Source organism: Ostrinia furnacalis, unplaced genomic scaffold (assembly GCF_004193835.3).
Source record: "Ostrinia furnacalis isolate ACB-3 unplaced genomic scaffold, ASM419383v2 OfSCF2030, whole genome shotgun sequence".
Lineage (NCBI taxonomy): Eukaryota > Metazoa > Arthropoda > Insecta > Lepidoptera > Crambidae > Ostrinia > Ostrinia furnacalis.
This window is the reverse complement of record NW_021132269.1, coordinates 134,812-151,411: the sequence shown is the minus strand read 5'-3', so window position 1 is coordinate 151,411 and position 16,600 is coordinate 134,812. Positions and strand designations below refer to the sequence as shown.

The following is a 16,600-nucleotide window of genomic DNA, read 5'->3' as shown; positions in this document are numbered from 1 at the left end:
CGTCCACTGCTGGCTGCTGGACAGCGTCCTCCAAGGATTTCCACAATAAACGGTCCTGCGCTGGCCGTATGCTGTAGTTTTATCTTCGTCACGTGTGGCGTCGTTCAGGGAACGGAAGACGTGTAGGCAGACCTGCCACTCAGTGGACCGACGATCTGGTGACGCCACTTTAAGAAGATTACGTCTTACAGTCAGATAACGATGATTACTTATGATAAGATAATGTTTAGGTGATTTTTTAGTCAACCAGTTATAAAATTCTATATTAAGATCAGCGGGCATGCGAATCAAAACCTAGTGGTAGTGTACAAGCGATCGATAATATTATAAATACAGATAAGCTTATAATATTATACATTTATGTTAGAAAACAGTCGACTTATAAAAACATACAGATGTTAAATGTTTATGCAAGCAAATGATTGTTTGTGCGTGGGGATCAAACCTGCGACCTCTGGAATAGAGCTGTAGGTAGGCGAACCACTAAGCCAAACGCTTAATAAAAGGAGTTTAATTACTTTACTAATACTAATTACACTACAAGCATGTCGTATCGTATTACAGGGGCGCCGTATTAAGTAAGTAGGCTGGGTGTCCACGGTATTTTGATTTTGACGCCCCCTGAAACTGCGACTCAGCAGTTCTAATTCTACTGAATCAACCTTTTTATAAAGAATATTTATATTCATTTATGAAGATAATTCAGTCTGTGATGAAATAAAATAGGTCTTTGAACTAATAGCTGGCACAATCAGTAGATAATGAGTGTTGGTAATTAAAAAGGCATGAAGATAAAAAATCGGCACGAGGGTTAATGATGCCCACCTACATAAAGACAGACAGCTACATTTTACCAAATGCTGGTGGAGTTTCCCTGCGTGATCGAATCAGAAATGAGGAGATGCGTAGGATAACCAGAGTGACTGACATAGCCCGCAGAATCGCTAAAATCAAGTGGCAGTGGGCAGGGCACATAGCTCGTAGAGCTGATGGCCGTTGGGGCAGGAAAGTTCTTGAATGGCGACCACGAGCCGGAAGACGTAACGTGGGCAGGCCTCCCACTAGGTGGACCGACGATCTGGTGAGGGTCGCAGGAGGTGCCTGGATGCGAGCGGCGTAGGACCGGTCTTTGTGGAAATCCTTGTGGGAGGCCTTTGTCCAGCAGTGGACGTCATTCGGCTGAAACGAACGAACGAACCCAAAGTAAGCCAAAAAGTTCACAAGACGTCTTTGTTACATTGGAATAAAGTGGTGTCACACGAACTATTTTGACTCTGTAAGTACTAACTTTGACTCGAGGTTTGGAAAGTTTCATCAAAATCTGTTCAGTATTTTTTTGTGTGAAATACATCAATCACAAATTTTCCTTTTAACGTTCCTACGCCTAAACCACTGAACCGATTTTGATGAAATTTGGCATAGAGATGAGTCCTGGGAAAGGACACAGGATAGTTTTTATCCCGGCTTTTGAAACATAGGGACGCGCGCGATAAAGTTTTTCTGTGACAGACAAATTTCACGCGACTTCGCCCGCGGGCAGAAAGTTAGTGATGAAATAAAACAATTATAAAAGCTTAACATATTTTATTTCACCGGTAAAACATCACCCCAATTGCTAGACCTTGCACATCTATATGTAGCCTGATCGTACTTTCCCTTAGAAAATATTATTTCTTTCAAGTCCCCTTGCGCTGTACATAACCTACAAATTGTGTGACCGGAACGGACGATCGGAGCTCTGACTATACGAGGCCACTGTGGGTCATCGGATGGTCTTTCACCCTTTTTGAGAATTACGTAAGAAAACACATCTGCATGTATCTCAGCTTTGGATGGATACTGTAACGATTCGTACTTCATCAAGAAATTACATGGAGTTTCTTGTTCTAGATATCTTGGGCAAACATTGTCATTCGGACATGGTGAGAAAGCATATCCGTTGTTTTTCCCTTTGGATAGATTGAGGACAAATTCTCTAGCTTCGTTGNCTTCGTTCACAATTTTAAAACCAGCGTTTGTGCCTTGTTCGACGATGATTAAGTAGTCTTCGGTTTTATTCCACAGCTTCTGTATTGTTTCTAGTCTAGATTTCATATTGGGCATTTCGAATAGTGAGAAAGCTGACAAAACAATACTGTATTTCATATCTGACGATGCTGGAAGGAATTGCCGTTGAAAGAAACCTCTTAAAGGCATCTCAACATTATCTTTTCCATGGCAAAGTATAAGCCGGGCCAAGTCGTTCATATGTACAGATGTGTCAACGCAGAAATATTCGAAAATGTCACCCTTCCAATACGTATTGACCGCCCACGTTCCTGTACCAACGCCTGAACCGAAGTCGAAGAAACTCCTTGGTTTATAATCAGGATATTTTTTGTCTATTTCATCAAGAATTCTGACCAAAATAGCATATTCAGGAGCTGCTCTTACCATTAAATATTGCAAACTGGTCGCTTTATCATAGGATATGTTCCCCCATCTATACACATTAGTCTTTAAAATATTGAACACCTTCGATTTCACTTTTTGGTTGTACTTCTCTAACTGATCTGGAGTCAATTCTGCTGCTGCTGTGTTAACTTTTTCGAAAGTTTTCTTTTCAATTTTGTCATAGATTTTCTGGGCTTTTAGATCAATATCTCCATCTTCAGGGGGCAATAACCTAGACCGCAGATAGTTGTTAAGTTTCAGGCTGTCTTCCTGCAAAGCTTTGGCTTTGTTGTCTTCTAAAATTATTTTTATAGCCTTCTGAATATCGGGTGGTACACTCGCAATTTTCACTCGTGTTGTACCGGGATGTTTACGTGGTTTGAACTGTTTGGACTCAAAGCTTTCCTTCAGGGTTGCGTCTAGTGCTACTCTGGTTGAGTAACTGTTGTAATAAAGCGATATTTGAGATAATTTCAGCTTTCTGAACATTTTTATAACCTCAACTGCAGCACCCACCAAAACAAATTATACGTCAATTTGACAATGACATTGACGACGACATCGCGTAAGCATTTATGAAGTCAGTACCATTTAATGCAATTTATATTTTGACTTAATTTTTATAAACCATTAACCATCCAAACAAATACACTTAGAAATGGAACTTAACATTGAAGGTTATGTTAATTAATGTAAGTCAGTGATTCGTTTAGAGAATAATTGTTCTTCTTTGTGATTTTTAACTATTATCCGCCGTTTTCCTAATTACATGACTATCTTCGCAAATGGTTTCATTTCCGAGTTGGTGTTTCCTGTTTCCGGTGGTGGTTCCGGATACGGAAAGGAAGGGACTCCGGCTTTTAGTCGAAAACATTATTTTACTTAAATTTGTAGTAAATATGTGTTTTAACGGGCCATTTTATTATTTTGGGTCCTAACAATATAAAAACAGTAAATAAAATACACTTATTATTTAGAACAAAACTATATTTACACAAAACTTACAACCAACACTTATTTTTGGTAAAAATGCATCATTTTTAACACAAATGTCTCATCAACTATTTTTATATTAAAAACAAATAAATTAAATTAATATTTATGTAGCTCAACTTTTGGCCTTAGCCATCTCTTCTTGCTTGTGTTTAGAAATGCAGCTTCTGAACTCATTGACCTCTGTCTGGCACTTCCTCCAGTCCTTGGTAGTAGCTATGCACTCCTGGCAAAAAGATACATTTCAATAAAAGCAAATAAATATAATAAAAACGCAAAATCATTATCTTTTTTTTTTTTTAATAAATAAAANATTTTAGCAATTTCATTCACAAAATCAATTGCGCACATTTGAAATAAAGTTTGTTTACACTTTGACAGCAATAGACTGACATGCAAGGTGACATGTCAATTAAGTTTTTAGTTATTGTTGCCATTAAAAGAAATTAGTACCATTAGATTTCCGCAACATGGCGAGGGTTTTTATGTTCCTGGTCAGGCTATAACATTGAAGGTTATGTTCATTAATGTAAGTCAGTGATTCGTTTAGAGAATAATTGTTCTTCTTTGTGATTTTTAACTATTATCCGCCGTTTTCCTAATTACATGACTATCTTCGCAAATGGTTTCATTTCCGAGTTGGTGTTTCCTGTTTCCGGTGGTGGTTCCGGATACGGAAAGGAAGGGAAACATTATTTTACTTAAATTTTGTAGTAAATATGTGTTTTAACGGGCCATTTTATTATTTTGGGTCCTAACAATATAAAAACAGTAAATAAAATACACTTAGTATTTGGAACAAAACTATATTTACACAAAACTTGCAACCAACACTTTTATTTTTGGTAAAAATGCATCATTTTTAACACAAATGCCTCATCAACTATTTTTATTTTAAAACAAATAAATTAAATTAATATTTTTGTAGGTCAACTTTTGGCCTTAGCCATCTCTTCTTGCTTGTGTTTAGAAATGCAGCTTCTGAACTCATTGACCTCTGTCTGGCACTTCCTCCAGTCCTTGGTGGTAGCTATGCACTCCTGGCAAAAAGATACATTTCAATAAAAGCAAATAATTATAATACAAAAGGTAAATCATTCTAATCTGCCTACATTTTGAAAGATTTTCAGTCACAGAAGAACATTAATTACTTAAAGCCTGATATAGTAAACAAGTTGTAAACCAATAGGTAAACCTTCAAATAAACAGATTTTCTTTTGGTTTTTATTTGTTTTCTGTCAGGAAAATGGAAATACATGCAGCATGAATGAGCCACATTATAATAGAACCTAGTTATTATTTATTGTAGTGGAGGTTTTCATTATGTACCTATTCTTATTATGTACGCTTTTTTGATTGTCCTGCAACAACGTACCTATTAATGATGAATAATTTTACCTGAACTTTATAATGCAGCTCTATACAGCCAGTCTTCTTCAGCATATTTTCGACCGGGTCGTCATCATCGTCGGCTGGCCTTTCACGAGGTTTTACGGTCATTTTGAATCGCCAAATAAATTTTTATTTGTTGACTTTCACAAGTTCACAACATAACCTCCAAATATATTTTTGACAGATCTCCAGCTGATTGTTGACGTATTGTCACGGTTAGTAGCTTTAGGAGCTGTGACATATTTAGAATTTAGATTAGAAGTTAAGTTTAGAGAAATAAAAGATAGATTTAAGTTAACAAGTTATTTATTACAATTTAGAGAAGTGAGNCAAGGGTGGAAAATTGGGGATGAACTTTTTTATACGCAATTTTTAGTATTTTTTGTGTTCACGCATTTGAAGTCGGTTTTATTTTTTTAAAAAGTTAATTATTTATTTAGTTAGTGTCGTCAGTGCGCGCCGGGCGGCGTCTTGGCGGGCGACGCGGGCGGAGGCGCCGACCATTCCACGCCGTCGCCCTCGTACTGGGTGGAGGAAGAATTAATAAAGCTGTCAATTCTTCATAGGATGTGTCATTTAGTTTTTTCAGTCACATATTTCTTAGCTAGGTCACGGGCTAGGTAATCATTTGGTGTCTGCCATCATGTCCATCATCTTTTTAAAGGACTCGTAACAATAGAAATGTCAGCGAAGGCACTAGGGCAGCAGAAGAATGTAACACGTCGGTCTGACAAAAGTACCAGGCTCGCAGAAGCGCGTAAGAGCGAGGGTCATTCCGTTTCTCAAGAGTTTCTCTAACAAAAGTACCAGGAGCGCAAAGATCCTGCAGAATTACTGCCTACGCGCGGCAGAATCAAATGACAGTGATTTGTATGAACGGACCTTTTTGGGTCCATTTTTACAGTATGAAGTGGGCAGAAAAATAAAAGTCCATATAATAATTTATCCGTAAAGGCCTATATTTATTTATTTAGTGTCGTCAGTGCGCGCCGGGCGGCGTCTTGGCGGGCGACGCGGGCGAAGGCGCCGACCATTCCACGCCGTCGCCCTCGTACTGGGTGTTCTCGAGCCGGGTGATCATCATTCTTCATAGGATTTTCATTTAGTTTTTTTAGACACAGTCATGTTCCTTTTATGTCGTTTATGTAATTTTTTGTGTCTGTCATCATGTCCATCATCATAAATTACACACATTGTAAAAAACTAGAAATACAGCAGAAGAATGACAAATAGGTCTGACAAAAGTACCAGGCTCGCAAAAGCGCGTCAGAGCGCTATTACGTTACTTTGAGGCCGCAAAAGTACCAGGAGCGCAGAGCTCCTGCAGAGGTCTGTCCACGCGCGGCAGAAACAAGTGAGTGTGTTTTCTATGAACGGACCTTTTTTGGTCCATTTCTGAACTTGTAGAGGTGGTTTGGAGGCAAAAAAATAAAAGTCCATATAATAATTTATCCGTAAAGGCCTATATTTATTTATTTAGTGTCGTCAGTGCGCGCCGGGCGGCGTCTTGGCGGGCGACGCGGGCGGAGGCGCCGACCATTCCACGCCGTCGCCCTCGTACTGGGTGTTCTCGAGCCGGGTGATCATCATTCTTCATAGGATTTTCATTTAGTTTTTTTAGACACAGTCATGTTCCTTTTATGTCGTTTAGGTATTTTTCTGTCTGTCATCATGTCCATCATCATAAATTAGACACGTAAAAACTAGAAATATCAGCGGAGGCACTGGGCAGCACAGCAGAAGAATGAGAAAATAGGTCTGACAAAAGTACCAGGCTCGAAGAAGCGCGTCAGAGCGCTATTACGTTACTTTGAGGCCGCAAAAGTACCAGGAGCGCAGAGCTCCTGCAGAGTTTTGTCACGGTTTTGTCCACGCGCGGCACAAACAAATGACAGTGTTTTCTATGATCGGACCATTTTGAGTCCATCTACAGGAGTCTCCCTTCTGTGTCACAGTTAGAGGTATTTTTAAGGCAGAAAAATAAAAGTCCATATAATAATTTATCCGTAAAGGCCTATATTTATTTATTTAGTGTCGTCAGTGCGCGCCGGGCGGCGTCTTGGCGGGCGACGCGGGCGGAGGCGCCGACCATTCCACGCCGTCGCCCTCGTACTGGGTGTTCTCGAGCCGGGTGATGATCATTCTTCATAGGATTTTCATTTAGTTTTTTTAGACACAGTCATGTTTTTTTTTATGTAGTTTAGGTATTTTTCTGTGTCTGTCATCATGTCCATCATCATAAATTAGACACGTTGTAAAAAAACTAGAAATATAGTTCCAAAATACTGGACTGTCCTGTCGATGACATTGACAGTGGGGCGCCACCGTCAATACCGGATCGCTGGTTCAGATTTTTGCCATGTTGGAAACCATATAGTTGAACGATGGTAGCGCCCCCCTGTCATTGAGTTTGGCGGGACAGTTCAGCGTGGGTCATCTATACAGCAGAAGTATGACAAATAGGTCTGACAAAAGTACCAGGCTCGCAGAAGCGCGTCAGAGCGCTATTACGTTACTTTGAGGCCGCAAAAGTACCAGGAGCGCAGAGCTCCTGCAGAGTTTTGTCCACGCGCGGCAGAAACAAATGACAGTGTTTTCTATGATCGGACTATTTTGATTTTGTGTCCATCTACAGTAGTCTCTNGGTCAGCGGTAACGCTAACCGTTACAGTATTAAGCAGTTAAATATAGAAGGCAGTTAGGAACCAAACCCTATTCGAAACTAGTGACTTTTTAAATAATAAGTATAATACACGTTTCGTTATAAGCATTGCATGATTCTTGTAACAGCGGACTAAAAGTTAGACGGTCCCATCGCTTGGAAGAAGTCCTGACAACATGGGGAAACTTTGAAAACCTAATTAAACAAAGACTATAGTCTATCCAATATAGCTTGATTAGAATGACGGCTGTCAAACGAATGTGACTAGTGCTGGGTATGTTTCGTACGGTTCACATAGATGTATCGATAAGATTTCGAAAAAATGATATAAATAATGCACCCAAATTTTCTTCATATCTTTCTTCATAAAAATGACAATTATGATTTAAATTTAAAGACAGTAAAATTTAAAATTCATGTCAAGGGTGTACAACCTAAGTCGTAGTCATTATCATCAGTGTTCTTCAGTGGTTTTTTCCTCTCGCTAGAGGGCGGTGGGCATCTCTTCTAGAGCAACGGTGCTATGAATACCCAATAAATTACCGGTGATTGATTTCCGATGTTTGATTATTTAAGAATGAAATGTTTTTTGGGTTTTAATAGTGAACATTTATAAAAACGTATAACTTGACTTAAATATGTTAAAAAATTAGTTAGAAAAAAAAATTGTTGAATATGTTAAAAAAATAGTTTTAATTTAATATGACATTTGTCGATATGTCCCAACACTAAGATTTTTGTAACTCGAGATAACCTTGTAGAGACGTCGTTAATACTCTAGCTTGATTTTTATAATTTCGAATTACTATTTATTGGTGTAATTTAACGCTGCATTTACACGAAATTAACATTTTTATTGGAAGCACTGTCGTCGAAAATATTGTTTGTAGGTCAGACGTGAATTATTTCTTGTCCGCCAATATTTAGCTCTCATTGATCGCTACTACAAAGTTATGTCGTTACTTTTGATGGCAGCTGTCATTCTAATCAAGCTATATTGGATAGACTATAAATAATATTATTTCAATGTTTAGCTTATTAACTTCTCCCCGAAAACAAAGTTCCATTCGAAACAGAAATTAAGTTTCGATATCGCTTCATGGAGCGAAATAATTATGAAAAATCACCGGAGCAAAGCGATTTCAGAACTATAACTTTCACAGTAGGCTTTAATCGATCGAAGCACTACTTTAAGACAGGAGCTTCTTTTAAGATTTATTGAAAAGACGATATTATTTTATTCATCATCATTTCAGCCACAGGGCGTCTACTGCTGAAAATAGGCCTCTCTTCAAATGATTTCCACATCACCCGGTTATTAGCGGTCTACATCCAGCGCTTTTCTGCTACCTTTTTGAGGTCGTCGGTCCACCTTGTCACCTTGTCGGTGGACGACTCATGCTGCGTTTTCCGGAAAAAAGATTTTTTTAAGGGTTCAATAACACGACAAGCTTTCTATAAATTATCAATTTATTTTAAAAATTAACAAAGTACTAAAATACAGCCTACGCTAAGATCTTGCTCTTGTTCCTGAGGGCTACGTACGCGACGAGGATGGACATTCCCGTGGCAAGCACTTCGGAGTTCACCCAGGGGCCGGAGTAGCCTGGAACACAACAAATTATTTTAAAAAACATGTTTAGACAAAGCCATATTTTTCTTTAAGATTGTATTTTCATCGTTGCAGACAGTGGCGGCGTAAAGCGTGGGCGACGTGGGCCACCGCCTACGGGCGTTGCAGAGGAGGGCGGGGCAGATAGCTTGTAGAATTGATGGTCGTTGGGGCAGAAAAGTTCTTGAGCTGTGATCACGAAGATGTGAAGGTCGCGTAAGCGCCAGGATGTAAGGCGCGGGCAGCGCAGGACCGTCGTTGTTGTTGTTGACCCCTTGACCAGCAGTAGAGTATTACGGTAATACTATTACCGTTTAACCTTCCTTCAAAGATCGATCGAAATAACGACAGGCCGACACCGAAACCATAATGCTATAACTGTCGTCAAAATATAGTAGGCCAAGCTCAGGATGCGCGCCGTGTTAAAATCTTAGGCGAATAGACGACAAATGGCGCGATAAAATCTTATCGGGCGCGCATCCTAGGCCTACTAAACTGAGATATTGCAAAGTTTGTGTCAACAACTTATTTAATCGATTGCGTGAGCGAGAGTTCACAACAGTCAAGGTCGCGGGAAGTACCTGGATACAGGTGGTGCAGGGCCTGTCGTGAAAATCCTTGAGGGAGGCCTTTATCCAGCTGTGGACTTCATTTGACTGAAATGAACTCAGTAGAAAGACCCTGCCACCCTGGCGGATTGCAAGCGTTTTAAAAGCCTTTTTGGATAGAGAATCTTTTTGTTGCTTTTAGAGTCTTGGCTTCCCAGGAAATCTTGCTCCAAGTAGTTTTTCTTCTCGCTGAATCCTCAACAGATTCAGTTAAGCGCTAGACCTAGATAAAGGCTATTGGAACGCTGCCACGAAATTCCGATCGACCAGCAGATTAAGCGCCGCAAGTGGAATTCGATCGGCCACTCTCCGAAGGGATCCCGATCACATCCCCAAGTAGGCTCTGGATTGGACCCCCAAGAAAAACGCAAACGTGGTCGCCCCAAGCAAACTTGGCGGCGCACTGTGGCAGACGAGGCGAAGATCCACAAGACTTGGAGCGAGATCAAACGCGAAGCTCAAGACCGAACGCGATGGAGGACTGTTGTGGACGCCCTCTGCTCTATCTAGGGGACATAGGACCTTAAGTCAAGTTGGCCTACCTTGCCATCTGGGGTCAAGAGTAACTTGAGAGATCTATGAATGACTCAATATACTCACTGCCAGGATGCTGTAGCTGGATAGCCAGCAGCGGAGCGACATCCGCAGCCGGGTCGGCGCGGCGAGCGCGTCTTAGGGACGCCCAGCCCTCCTCGTCTAGCACACGGATCTCGTGCGTGCCGGAACGCGCCTTAGACGGCTCTTCGATCCAGGAGATCTGGAAACAAAATCAAAAATATTTTACTCAATTTAGACTACTAGTGGCACTTATGAACGTCAAAATACAGTTAAAAAAAAGGTAGCCCTTAAGGGACACTTTACATGTTTTCCTATCTTTTGGGCCCTACCAGCACTCCGAGACAAACATATTATTATGGCAAGTGCTGAGGAAAAACGCCGGTACAAACTCGAGTCACCACTTTAATTTCGTAGGTATGTAATTCTAATGTGTTATAGTTGGTAATTCAATAGTATTGAGATTTAAAATCAACCTAAAACCATTTTTTTATTGTTGGTTTATTTTAAATGTAATGAAAATGTTTTAATTAATTCAAATTAGTGCTTAATATTTCAAGCAGTGAACAACACAATCATTGAAGACAAATAATAAAGTTCGTAGTTATATTGATACAAGTGAAATATGTTTAGCCTTGTAGATTACGTTACTTCAACGTAAACACCAAGAATCAAAATCAACATTATTAAGCTATTGTTCATTTATTACCATAAAGCTCAGATATCTAGGGAACCAATCTCATCGTAGAAACTGCTGAATTAGGATGCAAAAACCAAGAAAAAAATTGAAAAAACTGGACACTTGCCAAGGATACAAACCTCTGTTCTAGGCGTACTATGGTGATAGAAGCAAAAATAACTACCAGCTGCAGTATGTTTAACCATTTCAATAGCAATGAAGGTACCTTTCATACAGAATTACGAGAAAAACTTGAGATAAGTGTACAACTAACCTGGTATTTGTTGTCGCCAATACGCGCCGCCGTCAACGATTTTCCATCAACCTCGGCGTACAGTGCGTAGTTTTCAGGCAGAGGGTTGTCGCACTTCAGTGTGAATTCCGTAATATATGCGATATGTGTAACAATCGTCGCATCTAAACTTGTGAAAGATGCGGCCTCAACTTGGGGGTTCTGGCAGCTATTAGCGAAGGCTCCGCCAAACACCGCTACAGCAACCGCACAGAATAAGTATTTTGTTACCATTTTAAAGTCTTAACTCTACGATTTGTGAATTAATATTAGAATTAAATTAAAATCTTGTAAGAAAGTGCCACTCTCCGTTGTTCCACGTCCTGAAGTACGTTCTAAAACCAAATCTGTGGTGTAAGTTATGTCACTAAACAGAACAATAAAATAATTTACTTTTTTGCTTAAAAATTAAAAATGTTGATTTTTCAACATATTAACGTTAATTTACTTTAATTACTAGTCAAATTAATCAATATTTAGCACTAATTGCCAAAGAACTTTGATAATAAATTATTTGAATTTGTGGTGAACGTTTAGTGTTTCGAACGTACTTCTAAACGTCGGTGGTGACGTGTGGATGAAATGCCAGACATGTCATCTGCGCTTCCGCTGCGTTCAGGAATTTATTAAAATACTAAACGAATTTTAATATATTTATTTAGAAAAAAAAAATCAATATCATCAAGCTTGCGGGCCTGCCACCCCTGTGAACTTGTAGTATTGACAAACATAGCTGAAATAATAACTGTTTAATTGAATCTTTGTTTAAAATACTATGATTTACTTAACACGTATTGTTTATTCAGATGTTTTTGGTTGTTAACATTCTGGCTAAGATTTACCTTGGTCTTGGTATAAGAAAGACTAGATATGTATGAAACTTTTGTCCGATTTTATTTACTTCTTTACTTAAATTGCCATTTTGTAAACCATAGCAACCGATCATGAATTATTTGACCATGATTAATGATTTATAATTTCTGCTTGGCCCAAAGGTTGACTGGATGAAACTGTCATATGGTTTTGATGAATGATTGTTGTTAATCTTTTTCATGCAAATGACAGTGATTTGTATGATCGGACCATTATGGGTCCATTTCTGAACTTGTAGAGGTGGTTTGGAGGCAAAAAAATAAAAGTCCATATATTAATTTATCCGTAAAGGCCTATTTATTTATTTAGTGTCGTCAGTGCGCGCCGGGCGGCGTCTTGGCGGGCGACGCGGGCGGAGGCGCCGACCATTCCACGCCGTCGCCTTCGTACTGGGTGGAGGAAGAATTAATAAAGCTGTCAATTCTTCATAGGATGTGTCATTTAGTTTTTTCAGTCACATATTTCTTAGCTAGGTCACGGGCTAGGTAATCATTTGGTATCTGCCATCATGTCCATCATCATAAAGGACTCGTATAGTTCCAAAATACTGAACTGTCCTATCGATGACATTGACAGCGGGGCGCCACCGTCAATACCGAATCGCTGGTTCCGATTTTTGCCATGTTGGAAACCATAAAGTTGAACGATGGTAGCGCCCCCCTGTCATTGAGTTTGGCGGGACAGTTCAGCGTGGGTCATCTATAACAATAGAATGTCAGCGAAGGCACTAGGGCAGCAGAAGAATGTAACACGTCGGTCTGACAAAAGTACCAGGCTCGCAGAAGCGCGTAAGAGCGTCATTCCGTGTCTCAAGAGTTGGAAGTCTCTAACAAAAGTACCAGGAGCGCAAAGCTCCTGCAGAGTTTTTTCTACGCGCGGCAGAAACAAATGACTGTGATTTGTATGAACGGACCTTTTTGGATCCATTTCTGAACTTGTAGAGGTGGTTTGGAGGCAAAAAAATAAAAGTCCATATAATAATTTATCCGTAAAGGCCTATATTTATTTATTTAGTGTCGTCAGTGCGCGCCGGGCGGCGTCTTGGCGGGCGACGCGGGCGGAGGCGCCGACCATTCCACGCCGTCGCCCTCGTACTGGGTGTTCTCGAGCCGGGTGATCATCATTCTTCATAGGATTTTCATTTAGTTTTTTTAGACACACTCATGTTCCTTTTATGTAGTCTAGCTAATCTTATGTGTCTGCCATCATCATCATAAAGAACTCGTAACCATAAAAATGTCAGCGAAGGCAGAAGAATGTAACACATTGGTCTGACATAAGTACCAGGCTCGCAGAAGCGCGTAAGAGCGTCATTCCGTGTCTCAAGAGTTGGAAGTCTCTAACAAAAGTACCAGGAGCGCAAAGCTCCTGCAGAGTTTTTTCTACGCGCGGCAGAAACAAATGACTGTGTTTTCTATGATCGGACCTTTTTGGGTCCATTTCTAAAGTTATGAAGAGTGTGCCGGTATGCACAATACTAAATCTCTTCATATCTTATCTTGATCACGTTCACAGTGTCAGCACATTTATCACGTATAGTGCTGATGCTGTGACGTCATTTACCTTTAATCTATATCGTATAAATAGTCACGCAGTTCGTGTTAATAAACAGATTAATATCAGAGACTAACTACAACCCGTGTCTCATTCATACGGTCTCCCAACATGCCACAAATTGGTGACCCCGACGAACCTGACGATCCCGACGAAGAAGACGACCCTGACGAAGTTGCCACAAATTAGAAGAAGATAACCCCAAAGATGAAGCCAACGTAGCCTACAAAGCCGATGAAGATGACACAAATTGGTAACCCAGAAGAAGAATCCGACGTGAACGAAGTCGAAGAAGCAGACGAAGCCGACGTACGACGACGAAGATAAACGTACCAAGCCAACGTGATGTGAGACGTAACCTCCATCACCCACCACCATCTTCAGCATCAGCCTCCGCCAGCTTTCATCTGACATGGAATCAAATTGGCTACCCCGATTGAGCAGAGCAAATCCGTGACATCACTTCAACATCAATTATCGTCATCATGTCAACTCCGTGCAAATCGTGCAACACAACACCACAAGAAGTCGCTGCCAGTACCGCTGCCACATCCATATTCCCGAATATTGAAAGGACCAACCTCGTTTGTGTAGCTGGAATCAGTCTTGGAACTTCAAACGAATCAAATCGCTAATAAAATATTAGAGAATGCAAAAAATAATGAAGTCTCAGCAGTTCAACAGTCAACTACAACATCAGCAAAATTCAAGACCAAACAATGGAAAATGTGCTAACACAGCTATAACATGTGCAATTGAAATAACGATTGTGCCATGACCGTGAAAATTTGCGACGCAGCAGTTACAGGCCAAGGTCGCCTAGTCATGTCAGAGGATTTTGTTATTATAATATGTATCAACGTATAATACAGAAAAATGTGAAAAATCATGTGATGGGAAACTAACGAAACAAGGAAACTAAAAATCGCACAGCCAGCATGGCCTCTGTGCTGTCTACCCGTCTAACCACCTCATTGTTACCGACTGAAAAAGTGGTATGAGGTTTTTAATCGTTACGGGAGCAACATATGATGTGATAAGCAACAATGCCAAATGAGCAATATGTTATAATATACCACGAATGGTTCAAAGATAAACATTTACGGTGAGAAAACGCTGACTCTTAACTTGGGAATTCAATCATTTAGAAAAATGTGAGTCCCTCCAGAGCGAATTTCTTAGGTTATCCGATAACGAGCCAAGGAATCGCCCAACAGAGCAGAAATAGAAAGCAATCGATGAATTTTGAAACACAGTTAAGGAATTGAGAAATATACGCAGCCGCGTATCGAAGTTGAATACTTTGAATATTTCAAGAATGATAATTCGCCTATCCTTTGGTCTTCAGAAGCCGATAACGCTTATGAAATGTGCAAGGACACAAGGCATGAACGCTGTGACTACAGCGCACCCATCGCGTAACGCCGAGCTTGCGCGAGGGCAACCTACGACTGTGAAAACGCCAGATAAGGAAGAAGCCAGTGGTTATGTTTTGTTATAATAATCTAATTTTTATAAAAGTTTCCCCATTTTTCACCACATGATTTGTATAACGTAGATAGTTATTGTAATTTGTAATATGTAATTAGCACATTATTTTATTTCTTGTATGTAAGTATGTAGAGATTGAACATTGAACCTGTATTAACGTAGATAATTTATGTGTTATTGTAATTAGCGCATTATTTTATTTTTTCTTATTTAAAGGGGGGGAGTACTGTGCCGGTATGCACAATACTAAATCTCTTCATATCTTATCTTGATCACGTTCACAGTGTCAGCACATTTATCACGTATAGTGCTGATGCTGTGACGTCATTTACCTTTAATCTATATCGTATAAATAGTCACGCAGTTCGTGTTAATAAACAGATTAATATCAGAGACTAACTACAACCCGTGTCTCATTCATACGGTCTCCCAACATGGCACAAAGAGGGCAGAAAAATAAAAGTCCATATAATAATTTATCCGTAAAGGCCTATATTTATTTATTTAGTGTCGTCAGTGCGCGCCGGGCGGCGTCTTGGCGGGCGACGCGGGCGGAGGCGCCGACCATTCCACGCCGTCGCCCTCGTACTGGGTGTTCTCGAGCCGGGTGATGATCATTCTTCATAGGATTTTCATTTCGTTTTTTTAGATACAGTCATATTCCTTTTATGTATTTTAGTCAAGGTAATCATTTGGTGTCTGCCATCATGTCCATCGTCATAAATTAGACACGCAAAAAATTAGAAATATCAGCGGAGGCACTGGGTAGCACAGCAGAAGAATGAGAAAATAGGTCTGACAAAAGTACCAGGCTCGCAGAAGCGCGTAAGAGCGCTATTACGTTACTTTGAGGCCACAAAGGTAACAGGAGCGCAGAGCTCCTGCAGAGTTCTGTCCACGCGCGGCAGAAACAAATGACAGTGTTTTCTACATATAAACGGACCATTTTGAGTCCATCTACAGTAGTCTCCCTTCTCAGTGTCACAGTTAGAGGTATTTTTGAGGCAATAAAATAAAAGTCCATATAATAATTTATCCGTAAAGGCCTATATTTATTTATTTAGTGTCGTCAGTGCGCGCCGGGCGGCGTCTTGGCGGGCGACGCGGGCGGAGGCGCCGACCATTCCACGCCGTCGCCCTCGTACTGGGTGTTCTCGAGCCGGGTGATCATCATTCTTCATAGGATTTTCATTTAGTTCTTTTAGACACAGCCATGTTCTTTTTATGTAGTTTAAGTTTAAGTAAATCTTTTTAGTCTGTCATCATGTCCATCATCATAAATTAGACACATTGTAAAAAACTAGAAATACAGCAGAAGAATGACAAATAGGTCTGACAAAAGTACCAGGCTCGCAGAAGCGCCTATGAGCGCTATTACGTTGCTTGAGGCCCCAAAAGTACCAGGAGCGCAGAGCTCCTGCAGAGTTTTGTCCACGCGCGGCAGAAACAAATGACA

At 40.2% G+C, this 16,600-nt stretch overlaps 4 protein-coding genes across 6 annotated transcripts in view; all 4 read right to left on the bottom strand.

Annotated features, from left to right (window-relative positions):
* Positions 1–1,578: 1,578 nt before the first annotated feature.
* Positions 1,579–2,977, bottom strand: LOC114354252 (methyltransferase-like protein 17, mitochondrial). The gene has a single exon (XM_028306533.1). It carries the CDS (start codon positions 2,920–2,922, stop codon positions 1,585–1,587), a length of 1,338 nt encoding a protein of 445 aa, XP_028162334.1. The 5' UTR covers positions 2,923–2,977; the 3' UTR covers positions 1,579–1,584.
* A 441-nt stretch (positions 2,978–3,418) lies between these two features.
* LOC114354249 (cytochrome c oxidase assembly factor 4 homolog, mitochondrial) lies at positions 3,419–5,010 on the bottom strand. 2 transcript variants are annotated; one of them, XM_028306530.1, is made up of 2 exons: positions 4,825–5,004; positions 3,419–3,652 (listed from the first exon to the last, which is right to left on the bottom strand). In XM_028306530.1, the coding sequence occupies exons 1-2, from the start codon at positions 4,924–4,926 to the stop codon at positions 3,542–3,544; spliced, it is 213 nt and encodes a 70-aa protein (XP_028162331.1). In that variant the 5' UTR covers positions 4,927–5,004; the 3' UTR covers positions 3,419–3,541. The 2 variants fall into 2 exon arrangements, with proteins under 2 accessions (XP_028162331.1, XP_028162330.1); XM_028306529.1 differs by lacking the exon at positions 3,419–3,652 and adding an exon at positions 4,217–4,466 and having other exon boundaries at positions 4,825–5,010.
* Positions 5,011–8,932: 3,922 nt separating this feature from the next.
* On the bottom strand, positions 8,933–11,590 carry Tapdelta (Translocon-associated protein delta). The gene is made up of 3 exons (XM_028306535.1): positions 11,209–11,590; positions 10,301–10,457; positions 8,933–9,086 (listed from the first exon to the last, which is right to left on the bottom strand). The coding sequence occupies exons 1-3, from the start codon at positions 11,458–11,460 to the stop codon at positions 8,986–8,988; spliced, it is 510 nt and encodes a 169-aa protein (XP_028162336.1). The 5' UTR covers positions 11,461–11,590; the 3' UTR covers positions 8,933–8,985.
* An 807-nt stretch (positions 11,591–12,397) lies between these two features.
* Positions 12,398–16,600, bottom strand: part of Chi (LIM domain-binding protein 2 Chi) — a 46,026-nt gene continuing 41,823 nt past the window's right edge. Inside the window, exon 11 of one of the 2 annotated variants that reach the window (XM_028306510.1) lies at positions 12,398–12,481. In XM_028306510.1, coding sequence (XP_028162311.1) covers positions 12,414–12,481 — 68 coding nt within the window. In that variant the 3' untranslated portion in view covers positions 12,398–12,413. Of the gene's footprint in view, positions 12,482–16,169; positions 16,266–16,600 lie in introns of those variants that run through there. The other variant, XM_028306511.1, reaches the window with a different exon arrangement.